This window comes from Phoxinus phoxinus (assembly GCF_949152265.1).
Source record: "Phoxinus phoxinus genome assembly, chromosome: 2".
Classification (NCBI taxonomy): domain Eukaryota; kingdom Metazoa; phylum Chordata; class Actinopteri; order Cypriniformes; family Leuciscidae; genus Phoxinus; species Phoxinus phoxinus.
In genome coordinates this window covers 4,536,873-4,564,614 of record NC_136877.1, presented here as the reverse complement: position 1 = coordinate 4,564,614, position 27,742 = coordinate 4,536,873, and the positions used below count along the sequence as shown (strand labels likewise).

Sequence of the window (27,742 nt, the reverse complement as noted above, 5' to 3'; positions counted from 1 at the left end):
TACAGTTAAAAATATGTTCTGTGAATCAAGACTGTCATACATTTTTGAAATGACATATTCATGTCAACATTTTGGGGTAAACTATCTCTATGTAATTCAGCATTTTATTGTTGAAATATCCCCAAGTTATTTAAATTTATATTTTAATTTAAAGTTGGCTTTGGATCGATATGACTACCGGTAGGTCTGGTGTGTGGTAACTTGTATTTACACAACATTGTGTATAGTGCATGATGAAAGTGTTGTTATCGGTTTACTCCGAGATAGGCCTGATTATGAAGAGGAAAATTTCCCTAATTCTTGGCAAAAGCTTGAATCTAAGGTGACCCAGAACTCCACGTGTTTAGGTTGATCGGCGTTGAGTTTGAACATTTACACTTGGCCACATAAATCTGACTCCAGAAAACAAATATGAATAAGATTTCCAAGCTACATATGCAAATATATGATCTTTTTTTACCCAGTTGCTCCCAAATGTCCATGTGTTGATGAAGTCCTGATTGGGAGTAAAGCTTGCATATGTGGCCTGATCAATCAGACGATCATTTTGACTTGACCTGTGGTTATTGAAGTTCAAACTTGGATTCTGGTCATTCCCGGTTTAAGTATGCATGTACTTAGTAAATGTAAGTATGAATTTAAGCCAACAGCCATATCACCCTGTGGACCTTAATTGGTTGCCCATTGAAGCTAAGCAGGGTTGAGCCTGGTCAGTACATGGATGGGAGACTCCTGGGAAACCCAGGTTGCTGCTGGAAGTGGTTTTAATGAGGCCAGCAGGGGGCGCTCACCCTGTGGTCTGTGTGGGTCCTAACCCCCCAATATAGTGATGGGGACACTATACTGTCAAAGAGCACCGTCCTTCAGATGAGATGTCAAACCGATGTCCTTACTCTCTGTGGTTATTAAAAATCCCAGGATGTCCTTCAGAAAAAGAGTAGGGGTGTAACCCTGGCCAAATTTGCCCATTGGCTTCCTAATCATCCCCTTATACTGATTGGCTTAATCACTGGGTCTCCTCTCCACCAGTAAGCTGGTGTGTGGTGGGCGTTCTGTCGCAATATGGCTGCCGTTGCATCATCCAGGTGGATGCTACACATTGGTGGTGTTTGAGGACATTTCCCCTTCCATATGTAAAGTGCTTTGAGTTCCCAGAAAAGCGCTATATAAATGTAACACATTATTATTATTTACATTTACTGGAAAATAGATGCCCAAGGGCATTACTAAGATGGCCAAGTGAACCAACTTTCTTGCTTCGAAAAATACTTCATTGGAGTGGTGGGACAGAGCCCTTCCTCAGTGACCAACATCTCAGTTATACAGTCACAGTCATCCTTTCTCCAACTGCAGTCTCTCACAGCCAGACCTTTGACTGGGTTATATTAGCCACTACACGTGGCCAAGGTCTGCCCAAATAAGTAGGAAAAAGGCTATAACACAACAACGCAAAATTACTGTTTAGAACATGTCTCCCCACTTTTCAGAGCCCACAAGCAATTCACCTTTGGCTAAGCCACGCCCTAGAATGTAGATTGACCAATCACAGCGCAGCAAGAACGAGCTCCACAGAGGTCCGACACTTTTTCACAGCGCTCCATTGACTTTAACACTGGCGTCTCATATTTTTGGTCTCGGCAGGCTTTTACCGTCGTAGTTTTATCAAAAATACGGTTAAACGTTGTGCCTGGGGCATTTGTAACACAGATACGCGTTTCCCAGAGAGGTTGGAGGGGGGTGTCCATTTTTTTCCCTTCCCAAAACGGTCAAATCCTGACAAGTGTCGACTTTGGATTAAACTGTGTGGACGTCCTCAGTCAGCGAAACCCCTCAAGGATCAACAAGCTCACTTTTGTGCTCTAAGATACATTTAGCTTTTAACCTTACTGTGAAGTTACACTAGTTAGACAGTTTTAGGTTATGATTTCGGTTCTCCACCCTAATTTTTGATACTCTAGCCTAGCACACGCTGCTAATAAATACAACTTTATACTCGCGTAGTCCGTTTGCTTTGTAATATCGATTATAGAAGTGAATGGAGACCCAGACCCAGATTAGGATATGCGGTGGTTCATTTTTTTGACTGTGGCCGTTATGCTTTTGCCTCTATTTGGATGCCTTGTTGTTGCTCGCGTTTCACCGGTATGTCTTGAATATAGCCTTCGAACGCATATTGCAGCCCCTTCTGCCTACTTGTATCGGACACTTTATTTGCTGCTTTATAAAAGTTTGATCAAATTTCAGCAGGAAGAGCGGTCACAGCATAAGCCATGTTGATACCAAACCAGAGCTCAGATTAAGTTGACGGACGTAGCAACAGTAACTAAGGGGGGCGGGGTGAATTTGGGTGATCCGAGTGCCTTACTAAATCAGCCGGCTACAATGTCAACTTTCATATTTACCTGCATATGCCACAGATTTTCCCATTTCAGTGAAGTACTTCACCTGATCTTCCATTATAGATGTGATCCGCCAAGGGTCAGCCAAGCTTGAGAATTTGTACTTTTCCCATATCTCGTATAGGCCAAGTAAACATGCTAAATATTTCTTCTACGTTCAACTAAGTACCTCAAACTAAACTCTTGAATATCTTTTAATGATTCTAACCTGCTTCACAAGACCTGAACTAAACACCTATCTTTAGCTTGTTTGCTCTCTGTCAGTTTCCTATCCTGTAGTGCCAGCGTCAGAGTCTGAGTGATGTAACGGCAGCCAGAAACAGAAGTGCAGTGTGTAATGGGTTCACCGGGGTTAGGCTTGCCTTGGCACCAAACCAACACTGCATGCTCCAAGATGCCACTCCATCGGCACTGTGCCAGAGTCTTGCTCAAGAGCACATACACGTATAACTCAGACACACTCTGAGGTCTCTACAGGTCAAGTCTGTCTGCTGGTGTGACAGAACGTCTCTGAACTATGACACTGACCGAGTAAAGCTGGACCCTCCTGTTTGAAAACCTCTTAAAGGGAAGTGTTGCAACCATAGACTGTATAAAACAATGGGCGTAGTGTTCGTGACGTCATCCGTAGGTTTCTGAAGAGCATTTTTGGAGCCCAAAGTGGGCGGAGCTGGGCATCGCCATCTTGGCAGCGCTTCACTCCTGGATGACCGTAAATGGGTAAAGAGGCGGGATTAGCTGAGATGACGTTTAACCAATGGACTTAACGAAATAGGACACCCTTTTTAAAGTACTTAATTCAACAGTCTTGTTCTGGTTCCAAAATTGGTACTGAGAACTGCAAAATTTTACTGGATTTGGTACTGACTACTTTTGGTAGTACTTTTGGTAAATTTTGGTATCGTGACAACCCTGGTTTGCTAATTTTGCCCAAGCTGTTTATTTTGATGAATGCTTTTTCTTTCTTTTTTTCACTTTCTTTTTTTATTATAAAGATTTTGCACATTTATCAGTTTACATTGATTGAAGGCATACTTTTCTGAAATGTATCTGCTAAAGACAATTGCATATGATTCAAAAACAATTTTTCAAACATATTATTTAGTCCAAGAACAAAATTAATTTAGCATTAAGTATTGCCTCGCATACATGTTGGCTTTTTGTGAATGCATGTAGACAAAAAACACAAGAAATTAAAAAAAAGGAGAAAACTATATACAAACGGTACAAGTGGATATAATCTCGTATTTTGCTTACTACAGTTTGTTTCAATCCTCTCTCTCATGTTGTCCACTCCCATCCCAACCCTGTGGATGAATGCTTTTTCAATGTGATTTTATGCTTATCTTTGAAACATCTAAGAAACCGCTATCTTTTGTATCACAATCAAAATATTTGTTGAAATCAAAATATAAACCAAACAATCCATGTTTATTTTGGAACAGCTGGCGCTTATGTTCAGCGCTCACACATGCACACGGTCACCGATCGTTCAGCCCCATCCAACCCTGCCAGCTTCAGAATCAATACATGGATGCCGTCTGAAACACTGCAGCTGTTACCAGGGGCAAGGTCATATTTGCTCTAAGCCCATTACTTATTGTAGAGCTTCAGAGAGACTAAACGACCAACTGAATGAGTTCAGTGGTGAAGCTCGAGAACTGCGCGACATCAGGCTGACCTTAATGCATATGCACATTTGTAGGGGTTTCCCGTTTCAGATGCAAAATTTATAGGAGGATAGTATATAGATGAATCATGCATTTACCGAGGTTTGTGTTAGTCAATTTACTGGTATTTGAGCCATTATGTAACGCCCCAAAAAAGCATGTCGCTAAACAAGACGCTAATTTTGAGTAGGTTGCATTGGTCATTATGGAAATGACCCGACTGTGTCTGTGTTCTTTAATTTGCACGTCATCAGTAGATCACGCACTGAACTTTGAACGTTCAATTTTTGGGGGAATTGCACTCTCTCTAATTTGCCCTGTTTAGTAGGGCTGCACGATATTGGAAAAAAATTACATTGCGATATTTATTTCCACAACGATATATATTGCGATATTGAGAGCCATAACTCCAGGCTAAAGACAATAATTACCATTCCATGATATTAATAATTTCACTAATAAGCAAGCTTCATTACAAGTGACAAAAAAGGTCACTTAATATTTTATTCCAAAATTAGAACATTTCTGTAAACACAAAAGCAGAACACATTTTTAAATAAAACAGCAGCTTTACACCAACCCCCTGATTGGTTTACAACAATATAACTTAAAATAAATATATTTTTTATAAAACAACATAAGCATTTTGGTTCACATTCTTTTAAGTCAACTTTTCTTTGCCAAAGTGCCAAAGTAAAACTGTTGATGTTGGTCATCATAATCATATGAAATAAACAAAATGTTATAAAACTTTAATATATTTTGTATTAAATCTTCTTAACAGATTAGAGAACATGTTTCTGTAAACAGAAAAGCCGAACACATTTAAACAGCAGCTTTACACCATACCGCCTGTCAGCGTCGCCGCTCCACGCGCATCAAGAGCTGAGGGGGCACCAAAAAAATAGCCTAATGAAAAATCAATAATTCTAATGCCGATATTATTTCAGTATAGAAATACAGACATCCCAAGTCTCCCGGAAGTTCCGGGAGTCTCCTGCATATTGATAGCGGCTGATGCCCGCGAATTAGTTAAAATCTCCGCAATCTAGAGCGAGCGCGCCCGCGAGACAGAGACTGTGCTCCAAACCGCGCAGCGCGTGCACGGCAGAGAGAGCAAGAGACCGCGCGCGTGCCTCATGAAGAGCATGTAATATCTCCCGCCGCTGGTGCTACTGTGCTACTACCCTTCACATCGCATGTTCCGACGATGTGACTATCGCTCACTTGCACATCGCGATGTCGATGTTAAAATCTAATATCGTTCAGCCCTACTTTTTAGTAAATCTGGCGCCTAATATATACATTTTTTTTACTGTTGTTGTAAAGATGAAGGCTTGCATTGTTACACTTTTGAAAATGTTTCAAATATATTTTCAGATTTGTATGCATAACATTACACACCTAATACCCACAATGCTGTAGTCCATCTATGTGACAAAAGCTCAGTGTTAACGGATAGCCACTCTTGGATCCAGTCCCCTTGCAACATTATCCAAATCTGCATCATTTTGTGCAATCAGCTGCACAGCAGGAGGAAGAATAGTGTCGGTCAGATGGGGTCAGTCTGCAGGACAATGTGCTCTTGTTTCTCGTGGTGGGCGAGTGAAGGAATGGAATAAGCGCTGTGTGAGTGAGGCTGGGTAACGGCCTCTGAACACTGGATCAATGGTTTATCTGGACCACTGCACTTCACAGCTTTGGAAACAGCTCCCAGATAAGCACTCACCCCTGTCCTCCTCTTACTCTTCCTCACGGCGTGACTGTGCAGAAAGCAATGACCTGAACTCATCCTGACTCATCCCACAGCTCTGAGCATGAGTCAGGTACAGTGCAGTTTCTAAAGGATATACATTGCATCCTAGCAAATCACATAGCAACACTTTTATTATGAATCTATACTACATTTTCACTGTGACAGGCACTCTTCGATATAGTGTTTTTATAGTGTTAAATCTTTGCCATAATGTCATTTTTTTAAAATGTATTAATTGCCATGAATCATTTTCGATCGATAACAAATTTTATGCAAATAAATGTAAATTGTTGTACCATTTGACTACTTAAAACTAGGGATGTCCCGATCAGGTTTTTTTGCCCTCGAGTCCGAGTCCGAGTCATTTGATTTTAAGTATCTACCGATACCGAGTCCCGATCAGATTCTTCTATAATACGTACATAAAAAAAGAATAAAGAAGAGCGAAAAAACAGATCCAGGATGTTCCTTATTTTTTATTTAAGTTACCTTATTTTAACATTCAACAACTCTGTTAACAAACAGAGCCTTTCTGTAAGGTAGCTTAAACAATCAAGTAATAAATAACATAAATTCTTCACTTTTGGTGATGTCAACAAAGTGATGTCATGCCGCACGCGTTGCTGTTTCTGTGTGGAGTCAAAAGGGTCTAACTCTGTGCCGTGACACACAGCGCTGAAAACCAATCAAAAGAGTTACTCGACAAAAGTGTATTATTGTTACTTAGCAACAACATTCTTTGACAAAGGCTGTCCAATCCGTACAATGAAATCACTCGCAGCATGTGTTTATTGGTTACTACTTAACATTCAATGTTAAGTCAATGTAAAGACGCGTTTACGTGCGTCTGGTGGTCCTGTCCTGGTCCCTCGGTGGATGCGAATTTTTGCGAACTGTATTTGCTTTTGGTGCGAACGCAGCATTATTATAATCCACCCGCCACTGTGGCTGGTATACACGGCAAAGTGACCCGCCACTTTGAAAAAGTACCCGCCCTTGGCGGGTGGCGGGTGCTAATTACCACATTTCCACAACTATTTGACATCTGACAGGAGATGTCTCAGAGATGCTTTGCAGATGGAAAAAGAAAAAAAATCTTGCAGACATCAAATAGACGTCTCAGAGATGTTCAGTTGCTATCAGGGCTGATATTATTTGTTAATGAATTATTATAAATTATGGATCAGTATTAAATTAATGATATTTGACTATTTTTACTATTATTTGAGTGGCCTTTTATTGTGGGTAGCCTAAGGCACACCTGTGCAATAATCATGCGGTCTAATCAGCATCTTGATATGCCACACCTGTGAGGTGGATTGATTATCTCAGCAAAAGAGAAGTGCTCACTAACACAGATTTAGACAGATTTGTGAAAAATATTTGAGAGAAATAGGCCTTTTGTGTACATAGAAAAAGTCTTAGATCTTTGAGTTCAGCTCATGAAAAATGGGGGCAAAAACAAAAGTGTTGCGTTTATGATTTTGTTCAGTGTAGAAACACTTTAAAAACTATACCACTATTGAAATTATGGAAGATATTATGTGCCAATCATTTATTTCTTGTTTTAGCCTATAACCGATACATTGCCAATATTATGAATATAGCACAAATTCTTTCGAAAGCTGTTTAAAGTGTTAAATCTTTAAATGCCATAATTTTATTGCCATCCCATTAAGTTAGTGGTAGATAATGATCTAAATCTTAAAATAGGCATTAATTGACCAATACATATCCAATAATGGCCGATACCGATCAATAATAATAATAAAAGAATCCAGATATTGGTCATCAGTTAATATTTAATGGACCCATTGAACAAATGAACAGTTGTATTTTTATTAACTTTACAATAATGTAACTTTCTGTACTTACAAATTAATTATAAAACCTTATAATATAGCAATAATTATGAATATTTATCCATAATGTGACTAATTATTCTATTCAATTACTGATATTTTGTTGAATTAATTAAAAATAAAGTAATTAAAATCTACAATAAAATTAGGCATAATTTTGACATTTTCTAAAGATTATATAAAGTTTAAGTTACCATTAGAAGATGGCAAAGGTAATGAAGGTAAAAAAAAAAAGGTGAATTGTGCGTGAACAATTAACATTTATTATCAACCAATACTGATAAATTAATAAATCCTAATTATTGGTTGATGACCTTTATGGTATGAATGTACAACCACAACAACGCTTTGTGGCGGTGACTTCTGGGTACAGATCTATTTTGTAAAAGCTCCTGTGTCAAAACAAACTATTTTGCTTTTCCTTGTAATGTCAGATGTAACATCGAGACCCATAAACCATTAGAAGAGACCGTATGGCAGTGCGTTTGGGTCATGCTGTCAATAACGGATTGGGTTATTGATGCATTAGCAGAGAGCACAGTTCCTAATAGCCTTCGTCCTCCGGTCTGAAAAGACGGCACCACTCATTTCTGATTAATGGATTGTTAAAAAGCCAGAGCTTTATCGGCCACACTACTATCTGTTCTATTACAGTTAGCAAAGCACCCATAAAACATTAGTATTGATTATGTGCTTGTGTGAACCAGTGAGTAGTGTTGTATAGAGCTGCACCATTCTGGGTAAATTGAGAATCAATTTTAGTTTAAAATAGAGATCACGATTCTGAACAGACCTCTAAACAAAATGGCTTGTAATTTACTAGAGGTTCCGTCAAAATATTATTTCCTGTAGTTTATATATAAAAAAAAGCAGTTTGAGAATAATAATTCAATGACTCACTTGTTTTATTTCTGGATGATTCAGTGTTTCTTGAACGAATCTCTTGAATTAATGATTCAATGACTAATAATTTTTTTTAAGTCGCTTGTATGATACCATCTTTATTTTAAGTGTGAAATTACTTTCAAAAGGTGATTTACTCTATTTTGAGTAATGAGGAATTTGAGGAATTTAATCCCAGTGCTTCTGTGATAATTTGAATGATTAAGACAGCCTTTTCAACCGCACAGTATCATTATTTCTGTTTATATCGGCTGATTCATACTTGCACATGATAAATGCTCTTTCTTGTCATTTATGAAGAAGATTACGTGTGTGTGTGTTTGAATCGAGATCGCCATCTTCTACCAATTGTGCAGCTCTTTAAATCTTCCTAATTTGAAGATAATTCTGGTAAAGATAAATAAGATAAAAATAGAGAAAGGGGGTAGGACCTAAAAAGTTTATGAACTTACTCCTTTTTGAACATGAGGATTTCTAATTTTAATTACTTACAATCATTTTGGAAGATTGTGCTGAGAAGTACATGACCTTATTTACCTGTTATTTTAATTTTGTATATGTATGCATGTCTGTATGTATATATATATATATATATATATATATATATATATATATATATATATATATTTATTATTATTATTTTTTTATATATATATATATTTTTTTTATATTTTTTTTTTTACATGTTCAAAAAATAGATTGGTCTCGTTCATAGAACGGCCACTTTATAGTAGCGTATAGTCAACTACCACATAGCAATACTTTAAAAACTATACCACTATTGAAATTCTGGTGGATATTAGCCTATATATGCCAATAATATATTTATTATATATAGCTTATAACAGATATAGTAATATATCTAATCTAGATATATAGATATAATAATATAATGACTATATATATAAATATATAATGAATCTATAGTACATTTTGACTCTGATACACTCTTTCGAAAGACTTGAAATCTTTAAATGCCTTTATTGCCATCCCATTAAATTAGTAGTAGATGATGACCTTAGTCTTTAAATAGTCATTCAATTGACCAATAAATATCAAATAGTGGCCAATACCAATCAATAATAAAATATATATATATATTTGAATTATTGTAAGACAGAAATAATGATCTGTGTGGTTGTAAAGGCTGTTTGTGTAGATGGTTCATAGCCTACCTATACATGATAATTGCTCTTTCTTATCATTTAGGAGTAAGATTGCGTGTTTGAATCGAGATCGCCATCTTTTCAACAACGATAACAGGAAATGGACTTTTTTTAAAAACAACATTCAACTAGGATAATGTGATTTCCTCATCTCTGAGGAAATCTTTCCAAGAAACCTCATGAAGAGTTTTCTGCGAGTTTTCCTGTGGTCTGTGAATCTGAAGAGCGCAGCTCGCTCCTGTTACATCGCCTCGAGGAAACACTACGCCATTGTTTGCTGAGGAATTCACAGGGAATTTTGTGTCCAAAAAAAGGAGGCTTAGCTTCAACCGGACCCCTCCATTGTTTATTATTCACGTTTCGTCATGTTTACCTTTTTTTGTTTGGGTCATAAATGCCCTTTTGCATCAAGACAAAACTTTAATTTTTAATTTTGGGAGATCACACTTTTGAGAATAATGACTTCATACGCATTAAATCCTGCCTCTCACCCACTTAGGAAACAAAATACTCTTACATAACACGAGTCAAAAGTTCAGTTTTAATTCAGAGACTATTGGATTGTGTGTGTGTTTTTTTTGGTGGCTGTTTTCCTCACATGACTCTCTTGAGATGCTTCAGGAATTAGGAAATTATCGTTGTTGAAAGCTACACATACAGTGGGGAGAACAAGTATTTGATACACTGCCGATTTTGCAGGTTTTCCCACTTACAAAGCATGTAGAGGTCTGTAATTTTTATCATAGGTACTCTTCAACTGTGAGTGACGGAATCTAAAATCCAGAAAATCACATTGTATAATTTTTAAGTAATTCATTTGCATTTTATTGACTGTGGTCCCAGCTCTCTTCAGGTCATTGACCAGGTCCTGCCGTGTAGTTCTGGGCTGATCCCTCACCTTCCTCATGATCATTGATGCCCCACGAGCTGAGATCTTGCATGCTGCCCCAGACCGAGGGAGATTGACCGTCATCTTGAACTTCTTCCATTTTCTAATAATTGCGCCAACAATTGTTGCCTTCTCACCAAGCTGATGCCTATTGTCCTGTAGCCCATCCCAGCCCTGTGCAGGTCTACAATCTTATCCCTGATGTCCTTACACAGCTCTCTGGTCTTGGCCATTGTGGAGAGGTTGGAGTCTGTTTGATTGAGTGTGTGGACAGGTGTCTGTTTGATTGAGTGTGTGGACAGGTGTCTGTTTGATTGAGTGTGGACAGGTGTCTGTTTGATTGAGTGTGTGGACAGGTGTCTGTTTGATTGAGTGTGTGGACAGGTGTCTGTTTGATTGAGTGTGTGGACAGGTGTCCGTTTGATTGAGTGTGTGGACAGGTGTCTGTTTGATTGAGTGTGTGGACAGGTGTCTGTTTGATTGAGTGTGTGGACAGGTGTCCGTTTGATTGAGTGTGTGGACAGGTGTCCGTTTGATTGAGTGTGTGGACAGGTGTCTGTTTGATTGAGTGTGTGGACAGGTGTCTGTTTGATTGAGTGTGTGGACAGGTGTCTGTTTGATTGAGTGTGTGGACCAGGTGTCTGTTTGATTGAGTGTGTGGACAGGTGTCTGTTTGATTGAGTGTGTGGACAGGTGTCCGTTTGATTGAGTGTGTGGACAGGTGTCTGTTTGATTGAGTGTGTGGACAGGTGTCCGTTTGATTGAGTGTGTGGACAGGTGTCCGTTTGATTGAGTGTGTGGACAGGTGTCCGTTTGATTGAGTGTGTGGACAGGTGTCTGTTTGATTGAGTGTGTGGACAGGTGTCTGTTTGATTGAGTGTGTGGACAGGTGTCTGTTTGATTGAGTGTGTGGACAGGTGTCTGTTTGATTGAGTGTGTGGACAGGTGTCTGTTTGATTGAGTGTGTGGACAGGTGTCTGTTTGATTGAGTGTGTGGACAGGTGTCTGTTTGATTGAGTGTGTGGACAGGTGTCTGTTTGATTGAGTGTGTGGACAGGTGTCTGTTTGATTGAGTGTTTGGACAGGAGTCTGTTTGATTGAGTGTGTGGACAGGTGTCTGTTTGATTGAGTGTGTGGACAGGTGTCTGTTTGATTGAGTGTGTGGACAGGTGTCTGTTTGATTGAGTGTGTGGACAGGTGTCTGTTTGATTGAGTGTGTGGACAGGTGTCTGTTTGATTGAGTGTGTGGACAGGTGTCTGTTTGATTGAGTGTGTGGACAGGTGTCTGTTTGATTGAGTGTGTGGACAGGTGTCTGTTTGATTGAGTGTGTGGACAGGTGTCTGTTTGATTGAGTGTGTGGACAGGTGTCTTTTATACAGGTAACGAGTTCAAACAGGTGCAGTTAATACAGGTAATGAGTGGAGAACAGGAGGGCTTCTTAAAGAAAAACTAACAAGTCTGTGAGAGCCGGAATAGGGGATTATCACGCTTCCGGGTTTCATGGGCGGGATTTTTCAACTTTGTGCATGTCCACTTCCGGCGCAGTTAAACAATGGCTGAAACAAAGGCTAGATGTCACTGCTCTGTTCCACTTTGTCAATCGAACAAACAAAGCCAACCCTACTTAAGTTTTCATGGATTCCTGACTGAACTGAGTCTTGTTCATAAGAAACTCTGAGGATTGTTCATTCTAGCAAAAGGGACACTCGTATGCTGACGTTAGCTAGCTGACACTGACTGAGGCTAACGTTCTTCCTATCAGAATACAAATGAAATGGGTGAATTGACTAATAATCTTACTTTAGTTGGATTTAACGTAGGGTTGACATCTCTCTCTTTTCATACAGATTACATAAACAGAAGAATATTTGATTTAGTTTTGAATTGCATCATTTAAAAGTACACACTTACCGTAAATGAGACGTGCTCCCAAAAAAAAGTTCATGGAGACGGAGAGGCAGAAAGCACACCCTGTTTATTTTCTTTAAGTGGACACATAAAAAGGTAGTCATTTATTTTTTCATATTTCTTAAGTCTGTATGACCATACACTACGGATTATTTTAAGTCTATTTTGCTGCTATGTGAAAAAAATCAAGAAAATCGTAGATGAAGTTCTCGAAAAAGTAACTGTATCTCTGGTCCACTTTGGAGCAGGCTGTGATGGGGTGTTGTTCAGTTAGTCGATGTACGTCAGAAAAAGTTATTTTGGGTAAATTTACCAGGGATGCAGTGTAAGTAAACTTGGGGTCGTCCATCATGGGTTCGTTCGCCTGAGTGATTCACCGGAAGTGGCAGTGCACAAAGATCGCTGAATGCGGAAGTAATGCGTATCAGTGTGATAATGGCCTATTCTTACTGGTTGGTAGGTGATCAAATACTTATGTCATGCAATAAAATGCAAATGAATTATTTAAAAATCATACAATGTGATTTTCTGGATTTTTTAGATTCAGTCTCTCATAGTTGAAGAGTACCTATGATAAAAATGGCAGACCTCTACATGCTTTGTAAGTGGGAAAACCTGCTAAATCGGCAGTGTATCAAATACTGGTTCTCCCCACTGTATATTGCATACTTTGACTCCTGGGAACATGCTGTACCTTTAAAGATGTACAAAGTAGACTTGTCCACTTTGCATTTAAAAAGCAATTTATAAATGTGAATTTTTGTCCTGACAAAGTAAAAAAGAATAATATAAAATAGATAAAATAGATTTTAGAAAACAATAGAGAATAGACTTTTTTTGATAAAAAATGTTGCATAATTCTGCATTGTATGGCCCATCAGCCCTGTCATATCAACCAGCTAAATGAGATCAACATCTCTGTCAATCGTCATCAGACTCGTATGGCTCTGACTCTCGTGTTTTTGACAGCAGATGTTTGTGGCCACCCACATCCCGGCTCGGTCATCAGCTGCGCTAATTTTAGGCTCTTTGCATGCCAGGAAGAATTGTAAACTTGCAGGCCTTTCAGCGCTGAGACCTTGATGGGACTCTGACATGAGTTTCCTCCCAAAGCTTAAAAACAAACTCGGCAAACCATCTATTAAGCACTTCTTAGATCATCTGTGCACCTGCTTTAAAGGAATCCTTCTGTGTATCATCACCAAAGCATTCAAGCTTTCAGTATGAAGCACACCTGCACTGTAAAGACTCTGTTTGCACGGTTTCTTCACCATTAGAATGACACAAACGCATCCGGATCTGTATTGTAACCTTGGGATACTGAGCCTTTAAATAGTATTTGGACACGGTGCTTTAAAGCAATTAAAATGAAAATGTTGTTAAATTCCCCCTGTGGTGAAAATCAAGTTTTTAATGTTGTTTATATGTCTATGTGGTGTTTTTAATCTGCTTTAAGACGTGTAAGTTCATAAGTCGACAGCATTGCTGAGTATTTTCTGCTTAAAACTGCAGTGAGTCAAAGACAGTCTCAAAAACACGGTTTGAAATCGCTGGTGTTTCTGACGTCACACACTACCTCGTAACCAATCAGATCATCGTGTGATCGTCAACCAGTGGATCTCTGAGCTGAGTGAGTGAGTGGAGGCGGGACTCATTTGCATATTCATAGAACCGCTTATACTAAATGAGGGTGTCGAGTTACATTCAAGCTATTTTAAGGCATTTTTTTTCAAGGAAAAAACTTTTAAATATGTAATCTTCACTATAAATTGGACAGTTCAGTGTCTGAAATCGTATCAGATGAAGCACTTTTTTAAAGCTATGTTGTAAAATAGTTGTAATGCAGCTCTGTCTCTAGGACAGTGATTGAATTCTGTAATAAGGGAGTTCATGGATCAACATTAAGGTTTTAGGTTAACTCCTAAAAGAGCAGTTCAATCTGGAGCACGTCACTATCTTTGTCTTGTTGTTGTCTTGGCTTGTTCGTTTTTTTCCCCCACACCAAAATTAGATTTCAAATTATTTATATCTCACCAGAAGGCATGTCAACTTCCTAAAAGTAGTAAAAGGGGTGGTTGATTATGATTTCACTTTTCTAAATTTAGTTAGTGTGTAATGTTGCTGTTTGAGCATAAACAACATCTGCAAAGTTAAAACAAAGATATTTGCTTTTAAAGAAATCGCTTTTTAAGGACTACAACAAACGGCTTATAGGAACTACATGACATTCCTCCCGGGTTAGTGACATCACCAACCCTAAAATTGACATAAACCCCGCCCCCTGAACACGGTTTATAGATTATCAAGAGAGAATATGCTAATCAATGACTAGAAGATAACTACACAATCTACATAAATTCATCAACTAACCATTCAGAAATGTCCTGTTGCTTCTACATGTTGTCACTTCTTCTTGAGTCTCTCCATCAGCGTCTAACTCCAGTTTGAGCATAAAAGACTAAAAGTTTTAGAAATTTTCAGTGCGTGTGCGTGTGTGTGTGTGTGAGGTAGCCTAATCGAAGCTGCTAAGGACAAGAGCTCTTTAAGCTCCGCCCCCTTGTATTGTTTATTAGCACTTTTGTTTGTGTGTCTCTCAATAAACTCAATGGTGCATACATGGGACATGATACTTCAGCAATATCTGTGCAAAAAACACTTTTTTTTTTTATGTGTTCATGTATTCCCAAAGAGCAAGTGCAACAAAAAATGCACTTTTTCTTTTGGAAATTTTCACACTGCTGCACTATTTACACACACGCATATATATATATATATATATATATATATATATATATATATATATATATATATATATATATATATATATATATATATATATAATTTTTTAATTAAAAAATGGCATAGAATAGTGCATAAGTACACAAATTTGGACGCACATGTTGTTTTATAAAAACAGCCGTTGAAGGAAATTTGTTATTATTTTTACCATGGTTCAGTTTTTTTTTTTGGCACTCCGCTTTCTGTCATGCCTAACAATAACTCATCCGTGGTAAAATCACTGTAACTCATTGCCTCTTGTGACTTAAAGCTTTATTTGGATGTGTGAGATTACCCATTGACCTGTTGATTGACTATCACACACCTCTTGGGGTGACCGGGTTAAAATAATTTTTATTTGATTTGGCTTATAATTAATGAGTTATATGTCTTGTTATGCTTTGTTGTCTACTTGTGTCTTTGTCTGTATTTAATTTAATGGTTATTCATTTTGTACAGCTCATTGGTCAATGGCAGTTGTGCTTTATAAATGAATTGAAATCGAGATGAACAACTCTTACCATGAGAAGTGGTGTTGTACTTTAGAGTCGAGGTTTCTAATGAGACTCGCTGTTTCTTCCTGTTTTCGTCAGGTTTGCAGATGACTAGGGGTGTAACGGTACGTGTATTCGTACCGAACCGTTTCGGTACAGGGCTTTCGGTTCGGTGCACGTGTGTACCGAATGACTGAATGCAATATTTTGTGTGCGGAACAGGTACATTTTCGTGTTTCCACACGAACATATTAAGTGGCGGAAGTCTCCGCGTTCAGCGCAAATCCCGCCCTGCAGCTGATTCTAAAGTTTTACCAGTGTTTTACCCGTCGTCACTGTAAACTAAACCAATGAAATAGACTGCAGGGCGAAAAAAAGCTTTTCCGCTCTGCGTGCGCCGCCGCACTCTCCGTTCCGTGTGTGTGTGTGTGTGTGTGTGTGTGTGTGTGTCGGCCCGCTGCGCTCTCTGCTCAATGTTCGAGTCCGTGTTTGCGCTGCGCGTTCTGCTCTGTCGTTAACGGCCCAAACACTCCAATCATGTACCGATCACGCACTGGAAAAGCAAAGTCCGCTCAAATAAGGTGAAATTTCTCAGTAGTACACTTCTATTTGCTGAGCTGGTATAGTTATATATATTTGAGGAATTGCAATTTATAACAGCAAATTGTGCAATTAATTAGTTCATTTTTTTATCGATTCCCAGCCTTAATTTTTAAATATGAGCAGGCCTACAAGCTGGGATTGGTAATGCTGCACTGTAATCATAGTTATTTATTTATATTTTTCATTATATTTTATTATGTGATATTGGTTTGAGACTGAGAGTATTTTATTTAGTGGAGAACTTTGCAGCAGTATTTTATTTCTTATTCTTTTTTTATTTTATATATATGTTATTATATTTTATTAAAAAGTGTTTAAAAAAGTGTAAACAAACTGTTAAAAAAAAGTTTATAGTAATAAACAACCTGCAGTTTAATGTTTGCATTTCTTTCCCTTACTGTACCGAAAATAAACCGAACCGTGACTTTAAAACCGAGGTACGTACCGAACCGTGATTTTTGTGTACCGTTACACCCCTACAGATGACTAATCTGGATGCACAGATGCATTTGCGTGCCAAGAGCATCACATAAATACTTAATGCTGGCCGATGTCAGATGTGTGTAGGTTTAACTCTTAATTGCATCCAGCGTTGGGAGCTTTGGTGGGGGGGTATATAATTATGTAGCAGACGTAGATGCCAGGGTTTCTGCAGTGCAGACGTCTGGGTTGTGTCCCAAATCTAATGGTCCCGAAGACCCTCTCCATGTTGCTGGCAGATCTGGAGAGAAACACAGGGTTCGTTTATAAAACTCCTCTCACATTCTGGAAGACATATTACGATTTGTAGCTCAAGACAATTAATTTGTAATTGAACGATTTTCTTTGACATTTATCTAATTTTAGTGCATAATATAGGACTTGGGAACTCAGTTTACATGCATCCAGCTTATAGTATACTGTATTTAAGGGGAAAATAAAGTATTTTCACCCCAAAATTAAACTTCTGTCACCACTTATTTCTATGATGTTTTTTTTAAGAGAGAATATCAAAAATATCTTAATTTGTGTTCAGAAGATGGACAAAAGTTTTATGGGTTTAGATCAGACAAGAGGACGAGGAAATAATGGCCAAATTTAACATTTCTAAAGTGAAATATGCCATGCTAAAACGAAATAATAAATAATTTAGCATCTTCATACACACAAAAAGTTTTGAACCAAAAATTTGGCAACCAAAAATACACTTTAATTTCTGTTTCAGTAAAAAAAAAAAAAAATATATATATATATATATATATATCTGAAAAATAAAAACGACCAACTTCTAATTGAAAGAATAGCTGGAATATTATACAGCTATAAATTCTTAAATACAGTTTTGCTAGAAAATAAGGGCATATGGTGCAAAATATTTATTGATAGTTTTGGAAGCATCACTTAGAAAGGGTTAAAAAGTGTGTGTGTGTTCTTAAACGCTGTGTTGAGTTGTGTTGTTGAATTGATGAGGTTCAGTTTGATCATGCTCTGCCCGGTCACACACAGCTGCCGCTCCCATTGCAACAACTGACTGCATCCCGCAGATAATATAAAGACACTCAGGAGGATTGACTCCATATAGACCGTTCAAAACACACACACACACATACCAGCTCTGCAGTGCAGCCGTTCAGGGCTTCCTTTTGTGTGTCTGCGCTGTAATCCAGGAAAAATGTCCTATTTGTGGAGTGGGCCAAACGGTGAGTCACTTAAAGTGCAGGACATGAGTCTGAAACCGAAAGAGGAAACGGGAATGAGTGCCGTTGTAATTTTCCAGACTCCGTCCATATGGCATAAAGGTGATGGTGGAGTGCCAAAACATTTTGGAGACTGGCTCATTACTTTTTTTTTTACCCCGCACTTAGTGAAGAACAAAAAAAAAACTTTGGCGTGAGTAAATTGGGGCTTTAAAATCCCACTAGTCAATAATTTTATCCCTTAAAACTCATCTTTTGATCACCAAAATTACATATTTAAAATGTTTTTTTTCTTCTTCTGTGAAATAATTTCGTCATGCCTTTAAAATAGCTTGAATGTAACTCTACACCCTTGCCTCATTTAATATACGTGGATTCATGAATATGCTAATAAGCCCCGCCTCCACTCACTCACAACAGCTCACAGATTCACTCGGCCAACTTACTGAGGTAAACGCTGCACAATGTAATCGCTCTTTACAACGTCGGACACAACGGTAATTAATGCGACTAGCCTTTTGCTTGACTAGGTTATCAAACGGCTAATAATGTGTTGCTAATGTTACACACACCATGTTCCCGTTCACACTCTCAGTCTGCCTGCTAACAATCACCAGAAACAACTCAGAGCGTGAGTGGAAAAAGGCATATAGTTCATCATAATATACATCATACACCCGCTATATTGCTAAATCTACCTGATCAGGATAACCAGGCATCTCCTCGAGACTCCCCTGCTAGTTCGGTGTTAATGATATGCTAAAGCCCACTGGGACATTGATCTGATTGGTTACAATTACGTCACAAACTACCTTGTAACCAATCAGGTCAACAAATTTTTGATCATCAAAATTACATATTTAAACGTTTTTTTCCCTTGAAAACAAATGTCTTCATGCCTTAAAACAGCTTGAATGTAACTCGACACCCTTGCCTAATTTAGTATGCGTGGTTCTATGAATATGCAAATGAGCCCCGCCTCCATGCACTCACTCAGCCAGCTCAGAGACCCACTGGTTGACGATCACACGTTGATCTGATTGGTTACAAGGTAGTGTGTGACGTCAGAAACACCAGCGATTTCAAACCGTGTTTTTGAGACTCTCTACTCAGCAATGCTGTCGACTTATGAATTTGCACATGGTTTGTCTTAAAACATATTAAAAACACCACATCGACATATAAACACTTTAAAAACTTGATTTTCACCACAGGGGGACTTTAATAAGAGACGCACCCGAGACTCTCTCACACGCCGTGCTCCTCACATGTGTGGAGGATTATGGTCTTATCAAACTGAAACTGTTCTGAGAGTAATTCTCCTGTGACGGCTCTCTGGCCCAGTGGTAATATTGACCTGATGTGGTTCATTAGAAGACGTGGCGTGCGATCAGAGCCGGCTGTGCGTGAGTGACACAATGCTGTAAAGTTTTCAGGTCTCAACCCCTGAGATACAATCAAAAGCTCTTACACTGAACATGTTTGCTGAGCGTTCCCCTGCGTCCAGTGCCGGGAAAAGCCACAAACGTCTCATTCCTGCTTTTGACGTCATTTCATTCTGTTCATGCGAGTATTTCAGTAATTGTGATGAATTTGGCTACTCAGAAGTTGATTCACTCCTTCAACTTCTCCAATGAGATCAAGACCTTTATCTCAAGACAAAAGCTCTTTGTGTTTTTTGTTTTGTCTGCGGAGGATTTGCCGCTGCCAGTAAGAAGCAAAGCAAAGCCTTTCAAAACGGGCCTTTCGCAACATTCGCCTAACGTGATTATTTGAGCTAATATTGCACACTTTAAATTCCAGCCATATTATAGGCTGCTAACATTTAAATAGACATTTTAAGGCTTATACTGTAATGCCAGTGGTTTGCTTTACCACATACATATAATGCTTCTAACCACCGGTCGAGAGCTGTAGGTCCAACCACACAACTTTGCGATGCTTTTTGCAAATGTTCGTTGAAACTATGGGTTTGGGATAATGGTTGATAACGGTTTGCTAACCAATGCTTCTGGGAAACTCGCTCCTGTATGAAGATATGTACATCTCAGCAGATTTTAATGGCAGCCGTTTCCTGCCAAGTTCATCCTCACTTTTATTCTCTCAAGGTCTGTTTAAAGTTTTTTTTTTTTTTTTTGTCTCCAGAAGGCCTATGATAGACGTCAAGTCTTCTGATTTTACAGGTGACGCTTTAACGGCTGGGTTTTGTCCTCGTCTGACCCCTTTTCCTGGAGCGTCCAGGCCTCTTCCATTTAGTGATGAATTTCTGAAGTACCCTTCATTAAAGGAGTAGTTCAATTTCCTGATCATTTACTGTCCCCCATGTAATCCAAGATATTCATGTCTGTCTTCAGTCGAAAAGAAATTAAAGCGGTGGTTGATTATGATTTCACTTTTCTAACTTTAGTTAGTGTGTAATGTTGCTGTTTGATCATAAACAACATCTTGCAAAGTTACAACGCTCAGTTCAAAACAAAGGGAGATATTTGCTTTTAAAGAAATTGCTTTTTAAGGACTACAACAAACGGCTGGTAGGAACTACACGACATTCCTCCCGGGTTAGTGACATCACCAACCCTAAAATTTACATTAACCCCGCCCCCGGAACACGACTGATAGATTATCAAGACAGAATATGCTAATCAATGACTAGAAGATAACTACACAGAAGCTTCATAAATTCATTCAAAACCATTCAGAAATGTCCAGTTGCTTCTACATGTTGTCACTTCTTCTTGAGTCTCTCCATCATTGTCTGACTCCGGTTTGAACATAAAAGGCTTAATTTTTTAAAAAATTTCAGTGCATGTGTGTGTGAGGTAAAAGAACACGAGCTGTTGAAGCTCCGCCCCCTGTGTCGGGAGCATCAGCTCATTTGCATTTAAAGGGACAGACACAAAACGGTGTGTTTTTGCTCACCCTCAAAAAGTGACGATTTTAACATAATATATAACAATATCTGTGGGGTATTTTGAGATAAAACTTCACATACACGCTCTGGGGACATCAGAGATTTATTTTACATCTTGGGAAAAGGGCATTATACCGCCCCTTTAAGATTTTTGAGGAAAACATTCCAGGATGTTTCTCCATATAGTGACTTATATGGGGTCCAATGGGTTCAAATGTGAGTTTCAGTGCAGCTTCAAAGTCTCGACACGATCCCAGCCGAGGAATAAGAGTCTTATCTGGCCAAACCATCGGTCATTTTCTAAAAAAAACAAAAACATTTTGACTTGGTCTTTGCACGTTTGCTTTGTAAACACTAGGTCTGTACTTCCGCCTACGTCACGCTTGACCTTTCACCGCGATTACGTAATGTGTGTCCTTTAACAGCTAGTGGAAGACAAGCATTTGTGGTTAAAAAGTATATAAATGTTTATTTTTTCTTAGAAAACGACCGATGGTTTGGCCAGATAAGACTCTTATTCCTCGGCTGGGATCGTGTCGAGACTTTGAAGCTGCTCTGAAACTCACATTTTTGAACCCGTTGGACCCCATTGAAGTCACTATATGGAGAAAAACTGTGCAATGTTTTCCTCAAAAACATTAATTTCTTTTCGACAGAAGAAAGAAAGACATGATTATCGTGAATGACATGGTGGACGAGAGTAAATTATCAGGAAATTTTTATTCTGAAGTGAACTACTCCTTTAATATGTCAGAGGAGTAACTGTACAACATCCACTTGATGTTTGGCATGTGCGGGTCATCACGAAATGGACTTTTCCAGCACGTGTTCCAGAGGCCATTTGTAAAGTTATCTCCGTGTTTGACATAACCTTTCCTAGACAATTCAAGACATTACTTAACATAGCTTGTTAGCTGCGTCACGATGGGTGTGTGTGTGAGCGCAGACTGTTACAGTAGCTCATGGCTGTCAGCTGTGTGTCGTGGTGCCGCCTTGCATTTGTCCTTTCTGTCCCCTGAGAGCCGTAAAACCCCTCTCTGAAAGTCTGACTCTCGACGTGTGTGTGTGTGTGTGTGTGTGTGTGTGTACAACTATCTTTGTGAGGACCAGTTTGAATTTTAGACCATTGGAGTGAGGACAAAGAGAGTAAAGTGAGGACATTTTGGGCCGGTCCCCTTTAAAGGCCCGTTTGAGGGTCAAGACTTGGTTTTAGGGATTAGGTTATAATGAGGGTTAGGGTTCGGGTTAGGCACTTAGTTGTGATGGGTAAGGTTTGGGTAAACTGCCAGAGATTGCATTGTGTCAATGAATGTCCTCATAAAGATAGATGTACAAGAGTGTGTGTGTGTGTGTGTGTCTGAGATTGACCTCAGCAGCTCGTTCCACAGAGGAATTTGTTTACATGTGGTAGAGCTACAAATAAGGAGAGCGTTCATGTACAATTGACCTTTCGCAAAGCCCCGCCCCCTTTAGTTACTGTTGCTATGTCCGACAAGCCACGCCTCTCTCACACCACACATGTTCTCACACAGTGAAAAACACATCGCGGAGCAGAGAAGACACTGACAACACACTGACAGACAGGACAGACCAGCTTACTTGTAATATAACAAAGTCTCACATTTCAAATTGGTCATTTTTTAAAAGAAATTTAAACAATAAATACCGTTTTGTGGCTCTTTAATGTGTCTGACAGATCGCTCAGTTAAAGCTGCTCGTGAACCGATCATCTCTTCCTTCTAGTTCATTTATAGCATCAAATAAACATGAATGAACATAAGAAATGTTGTTGTAATGTTGTCTTGCACCAGCCTATTTGTAATTAAGTTTTTCTTAACAATTTATCACCCTCTCACTGACCCGTACAACATGTAACATCTCTGTGATTGGCTAACCTCTCCACACATTCCAGGTGCAGTTCTTTCTCAGCCAATAAGAATCCATGTAGCATTTTCATTGGTCAGTCGGACGTCTTTTCTGATTGATTGATAACTTTTGACAACTTTTAATCCAGAAGCGAAGATAATTTATTTCTAGTGCAAGAACACGGAGAGATTCGCGAGTGCACAGCTCACGGTTTGAGCGCGCACACGCAATATCTGAGCGAGATGCTGTTTATTGGGGAGCACGTCCAGTTTTGAGCAAGCAAAGGAAAATTTGTGTTCGTGCATCACTTGAAAGTGCTCTTGCTGTACAATAACGTGCTAATGGCATTATTTTGATGCCAAATGTTGTTAGTGATATTCTTACAATGTATGTTAATTAAGTGTGTGTGTGTGTGTGTGTGTGCGAACCATTTTTTTTAAAAATAAATTAGAGTATTCCTATAATCCGTCCCATGGCTGAAAACCACTGTTGCAAAACCTGTTGCATTATTTAAATAATTTTTACGACAATTTAAGTTTGTAGTTAGTACAGTAATTGATGCAATATGGAAAAGTTATGATATAGGCCTCAAGGACTGTTATTTAAAAATTAAAGCATCTATATTGTCATTTATATTCTACTTTTTAATACTCTTTCATTTAAGCTGATTTAAATACTAGGCTGTACAAGCTTTATACTGTATAAAGTGGCTTCTGTTGGAAATGCAGTTAATGAGCAAAGAATAAAGTTTCAACTGAAGCCCACTTTGACAGCATACTTTGTCATTTATTCATTTTATTCATTGCATACATTGATAATTGTCACCTCTCTTATGCTGTGTGTTTCCCCTTGTGTTCACAGGCGTTTGGCAATGCTAAAACGGCCCACAATAACAACTCCAGTCGCTTTGGGAAGTTCATCCAGGTGAACTACCAGGAAAGTGGCACTGTTAGAGGGTAAGAGCTACAGGTGTTCCCATGAATAACGAGTTTACATCTCGTAATTCTGACTTTATTTTTCAGAATTGTGAGTTATAAAGTCAGAATTGCGAGATATAGTCAGAATAGCGTGAAATAGTTACAATTGCGTGATATATAAAGGCAGAATTGCGAGATATAGTCAGAATTCCGTGAAATAGTCGCAATTGCGTGATATAAAGTCAGAATTGCGAGAGATAAAAAAAACTCACAATTCTGACCTTTTCTCGCAATTGAGAGTTTACATCTCACAATACTGACTTTATTTCTCAGAATTGTGAGTTATAAAGTCAGAATTGCGAGATGTAAAGTCAGAATTGCGTGAAATAAAGTTGCAATTGCGTGATATAAAGTCAGAATCGCGAGAGAAAAAACTCACAATTCTGACTTTTTCTCGCAATTGTGATTTTATATTTCACAATTCTGACTTTATATCTTGCAATTCTGACTTTATATCTCACAATTCTGGCTTCTTTTCAGAATTGTGAGAGAAACTCGCAATTGGGAGTTATAAAGTTACCTCAGAATAGATTATATCTCACAATCCAGACTTTATAACACGCAATCGCGACTTTATATCATGCAATTCTGACTTTATATCTCCCTTTGCGTATTATAAAGTCAGAATTGCGAGATATTAACATGCAATTTTGAGAAAAAAAAAATTTTCTGTAAAAATGTATACAGAATTTCAAGTATATTTATTTTTATATCACGCAATTGTGAGAAAAAAAGTCTGAATTGTGAGATGAAAAAGTCGCAATTACCTTTTTTATTTTCCATTCTGTGGCGGAAACAAGCTTCCATATGATCCCCGGTCTAATCTGTTGTTTGTCTTTATCCAGGGCATATGTGGAGAAATACCTTCTGGAGAAATCCCGGCTCGTCTATCAGGAACACAATGAAAGGTAGGAGATGTTGATGATTTTCTTTTGTACTCATTTCAACTGTTAAGAAATGATGTCTGCTACTGAAGTGAAGTATTTTGTAATTAAATCAACATTATTACACTAGGCTAGACTACAGTTTATGTAAACTGAGGAGTGTGGATTTGGTTGGAAATAACCCCAGTAGTGAACATGTGGGAATCATTTCTCCACAGTGTTCAGTTTATACGTGTCAATCTCAGCTTTATCCTGGCTGCCATTACCGGTCTCACTGGTTTCATGACATGAGGGTTTATGAAGGGAACAGACCATAATTTCCTTGTTTTTGCGACTTTAGTGTAAATCAAATCACGGCAGTCATACTTCAGTTTCGGGGGCAGTGCATTATCTGACTGAAACCAACATCATGTGATAAAGTGACACTCAGTAAAGCGGTCTCTCTTCATGTCAATCTCAGAATTTGTTGTCCTGACTTGTTTTTGAACTGGTGTTTAAAACAGTGCTGCACGATACACAGAAATAAAACCAATATCACAGTATAACTTTGTAAAAACGAGTGCATGCATCAATTTGCTAGCAACCTGTCAAAGCTTGATGGTTTAACATTTTAAAAATAAAGAAATTAAGATGTAAATATTAGTGTTTTATTGTTGTACTATAAAAAAAAAAAATTCTTATTTTATAGTACAATATTACAATATCATTTTAAAATATATTTCTTATTTACGGTAGTTTAATATACTTTTTTTTATATAATAATAACTTTAAAAATCACAATTATTAAAGGGGGGGTACAATGGTGTTTCATGTATTCAGAGTTGTTTACAGTGTTAAAGAGATGGATTCTCATGCTAATAATGGCCAAAGTTTTAAAAGTTATTTTGAACGAATAACAGAGAATTGCTGTGCTGAAAATCATACTTCCGGGTTGCAACACGTTTCGGCTGGTTTTTTTCTATCGTAGATCTAATGACGTAGACCAGAGTGGAACTCCTTATATGAGCATTGCTCTCGGAAAAGCGCGTTCACGCAACGTCGACCAGAGGAGAGAAAGACCGCGCTCATCGACGGGCTACTACTGGAAATCATCATCAGCAGCGCTAAATAGGAATGGTTGATGTCAAGAATGTCTCCAAAAAAGTGTGTTTTGGGATGTGAGGGAAAGTTTACCTTGTTCAGCTTCCCAAAGAACCCAGTGTTACTGCTGGCTCAAGCTGCTCCCGCTTGACTCTATAGCTCCGCCCACGCCCAGAATCAAGGACCTCGGCTTTTTCCGGATAGAATCGGAAAGGTGTATTTTTATTTTATAAATATGATGAAACTAAAGACTTTTTGGAGATATGAAGGACGCACTATTACTCTATAGGTACTCAAGATTAACATGAGATTGACTGAAACTAAGTATTTTACCCCCCCTTTAATATTATTTTATACTGAATTGGGCAAAAGGAATGGATATGCAAAATAAAAAAAGTTGCACACAAAAAAAGTCATCAGGAGCTAAATAAATTAATAATAATAATAATTTTGCAGATTTTTAAGTTAATTTTATTTTGCGCTCCCCAACAAAATCACAACACTCATTTTAGAATACAGCTATTTAAGTCATCAAAAACATTCCTGTATTTCTTTATATTGCAATTTATATCGCAATGTCAGAAAATTTAAATATCGCAATGTCAGTTTTTCCAATATTGTGCCGCCCTAGTTCAAATGCATGGACTTGAATGCACATATTTTTTTAAAATGAAGCAACACCTGCACATTTAAACATCAGAAATGTCTCCAGTGGTTTTAAATTGTGCACAGTTCAGTGTTTCCACACAGATAGACTCTCTTGAAACCTGTCGTGGCTTGTGAAGAAGCATTGTTAAAGGGTTAGTTCACCCAAAATGTTTAATTATGCCATAATTTTCTCATCCTCAAGCCATCTTAGGTGTATATGACTTTCTTTTTTCAACACAATCGGAGTTATATTAAAAATATTACTTAACGTCGTCATGAAACGGACATTGTGATTAGTATTTTCTTCTCTATTGTCACACACACACACACACACACACACACACACACACACACACACACACACACACACACACACACACACACACATATATATATTTGGCTGAAATAGCTACTTTGTCCATCAGGATTTGTTTGGATCATTTGCTGGATGTTGTTTGCTAATAATTGCTGCGATCTCATGTGAGTGAAAGTTTGTCTGCCCATTGGACTGACTCCCATTGATTCGAAGAGGCTTCCCATAAGTGACCCCTGACCTCTGACCCCTGACCACAGCAACTGGCTCAGCAGACTCAACCCCACTGCAACCCTTTAAGTATTCATAGCCAGATATATGCATACAGCTCCTGACGCTATCTGGGTTTGTTCTTCTAGGAATTACCATGTGTTTTACTACCTGCTGGCAGGAGCGAGTGAAGAGGAGAGGACCGCGTTCCACCTCAAAAAGCCTGAAGAATATCATTACCTCAATCAGGTACGACCTCACACCACCATCAGCGACCTCATTCACAACCAGTGTTGGGGAAAGGCACTTTGAAAAGTAATGCATTACAATATTGCGTTACTCCCTTAAAAACGAATTGCGTTACTTTTTAATAAAAAAATAAAAATTACATTTCTTTTGCGTTACTTTTTCTCACCTGGTCTGGGCGTTTTATAACAAAAAAGTGCTATTTTTGGCTCTTTCACACCAAAATGTAAATAAAGGTGAGTTCACACTACAAGCGGTATAGTTAAAGTATGGACACGTTTCCATTCATTTCAATGAGGAGCGGGCGTTTTCCGGCGACACGCGCAACAGCGGCCGTTGGCGACCGGATTTTAGCTCAAACTAAACTTTAATTAAAGATATCAAGCCATTTTTAGTAGTCAATATAAAGTACATTGGTCAATAAAGTGAGATTAAATGCATACAAATATTTGTTTTATTTAACATTTATTTATTGAAGGTTTGCATAGTCTGATTTTGCATG

The 27,742-nt window shown here is 38.3% G+C and overlaps 1 protein-coding gene across 4 annotated transcripts in view; it reads left to right on the top strand.

The window, feature by feature from the left end:
* myo9aa (myosin IXAa) overlaps nucleotides 1–27,742 on the top strand; it is a 184,030-nt gene that overhangs the window by 59,176 nt on the left and 97,112 nt on the right. For all 4 annotated transcript variants that reach the window (XM_079598576.1, XM_079598578.1, XM_079598577.1 and 1 more), the window contains exons 3-5: nucleotides 23,744–23,838; nucleotides 24,705–24,767; nucleotides 27,144–27,243. In XM_079598576.1, the coding sequence (XP_079454702.1) occupies nucleotides 23,744–23,838; nucleotides 24,705–24,767; nucleotides 27,144–27,243 (258 nt within the window). The remainder of the gene's footprint in view (nucleotides 1–23,743; nucleotides 23,839–24,704; nucleotides 24,768–27,143; nucleotides 27,244–27,742) is intronic.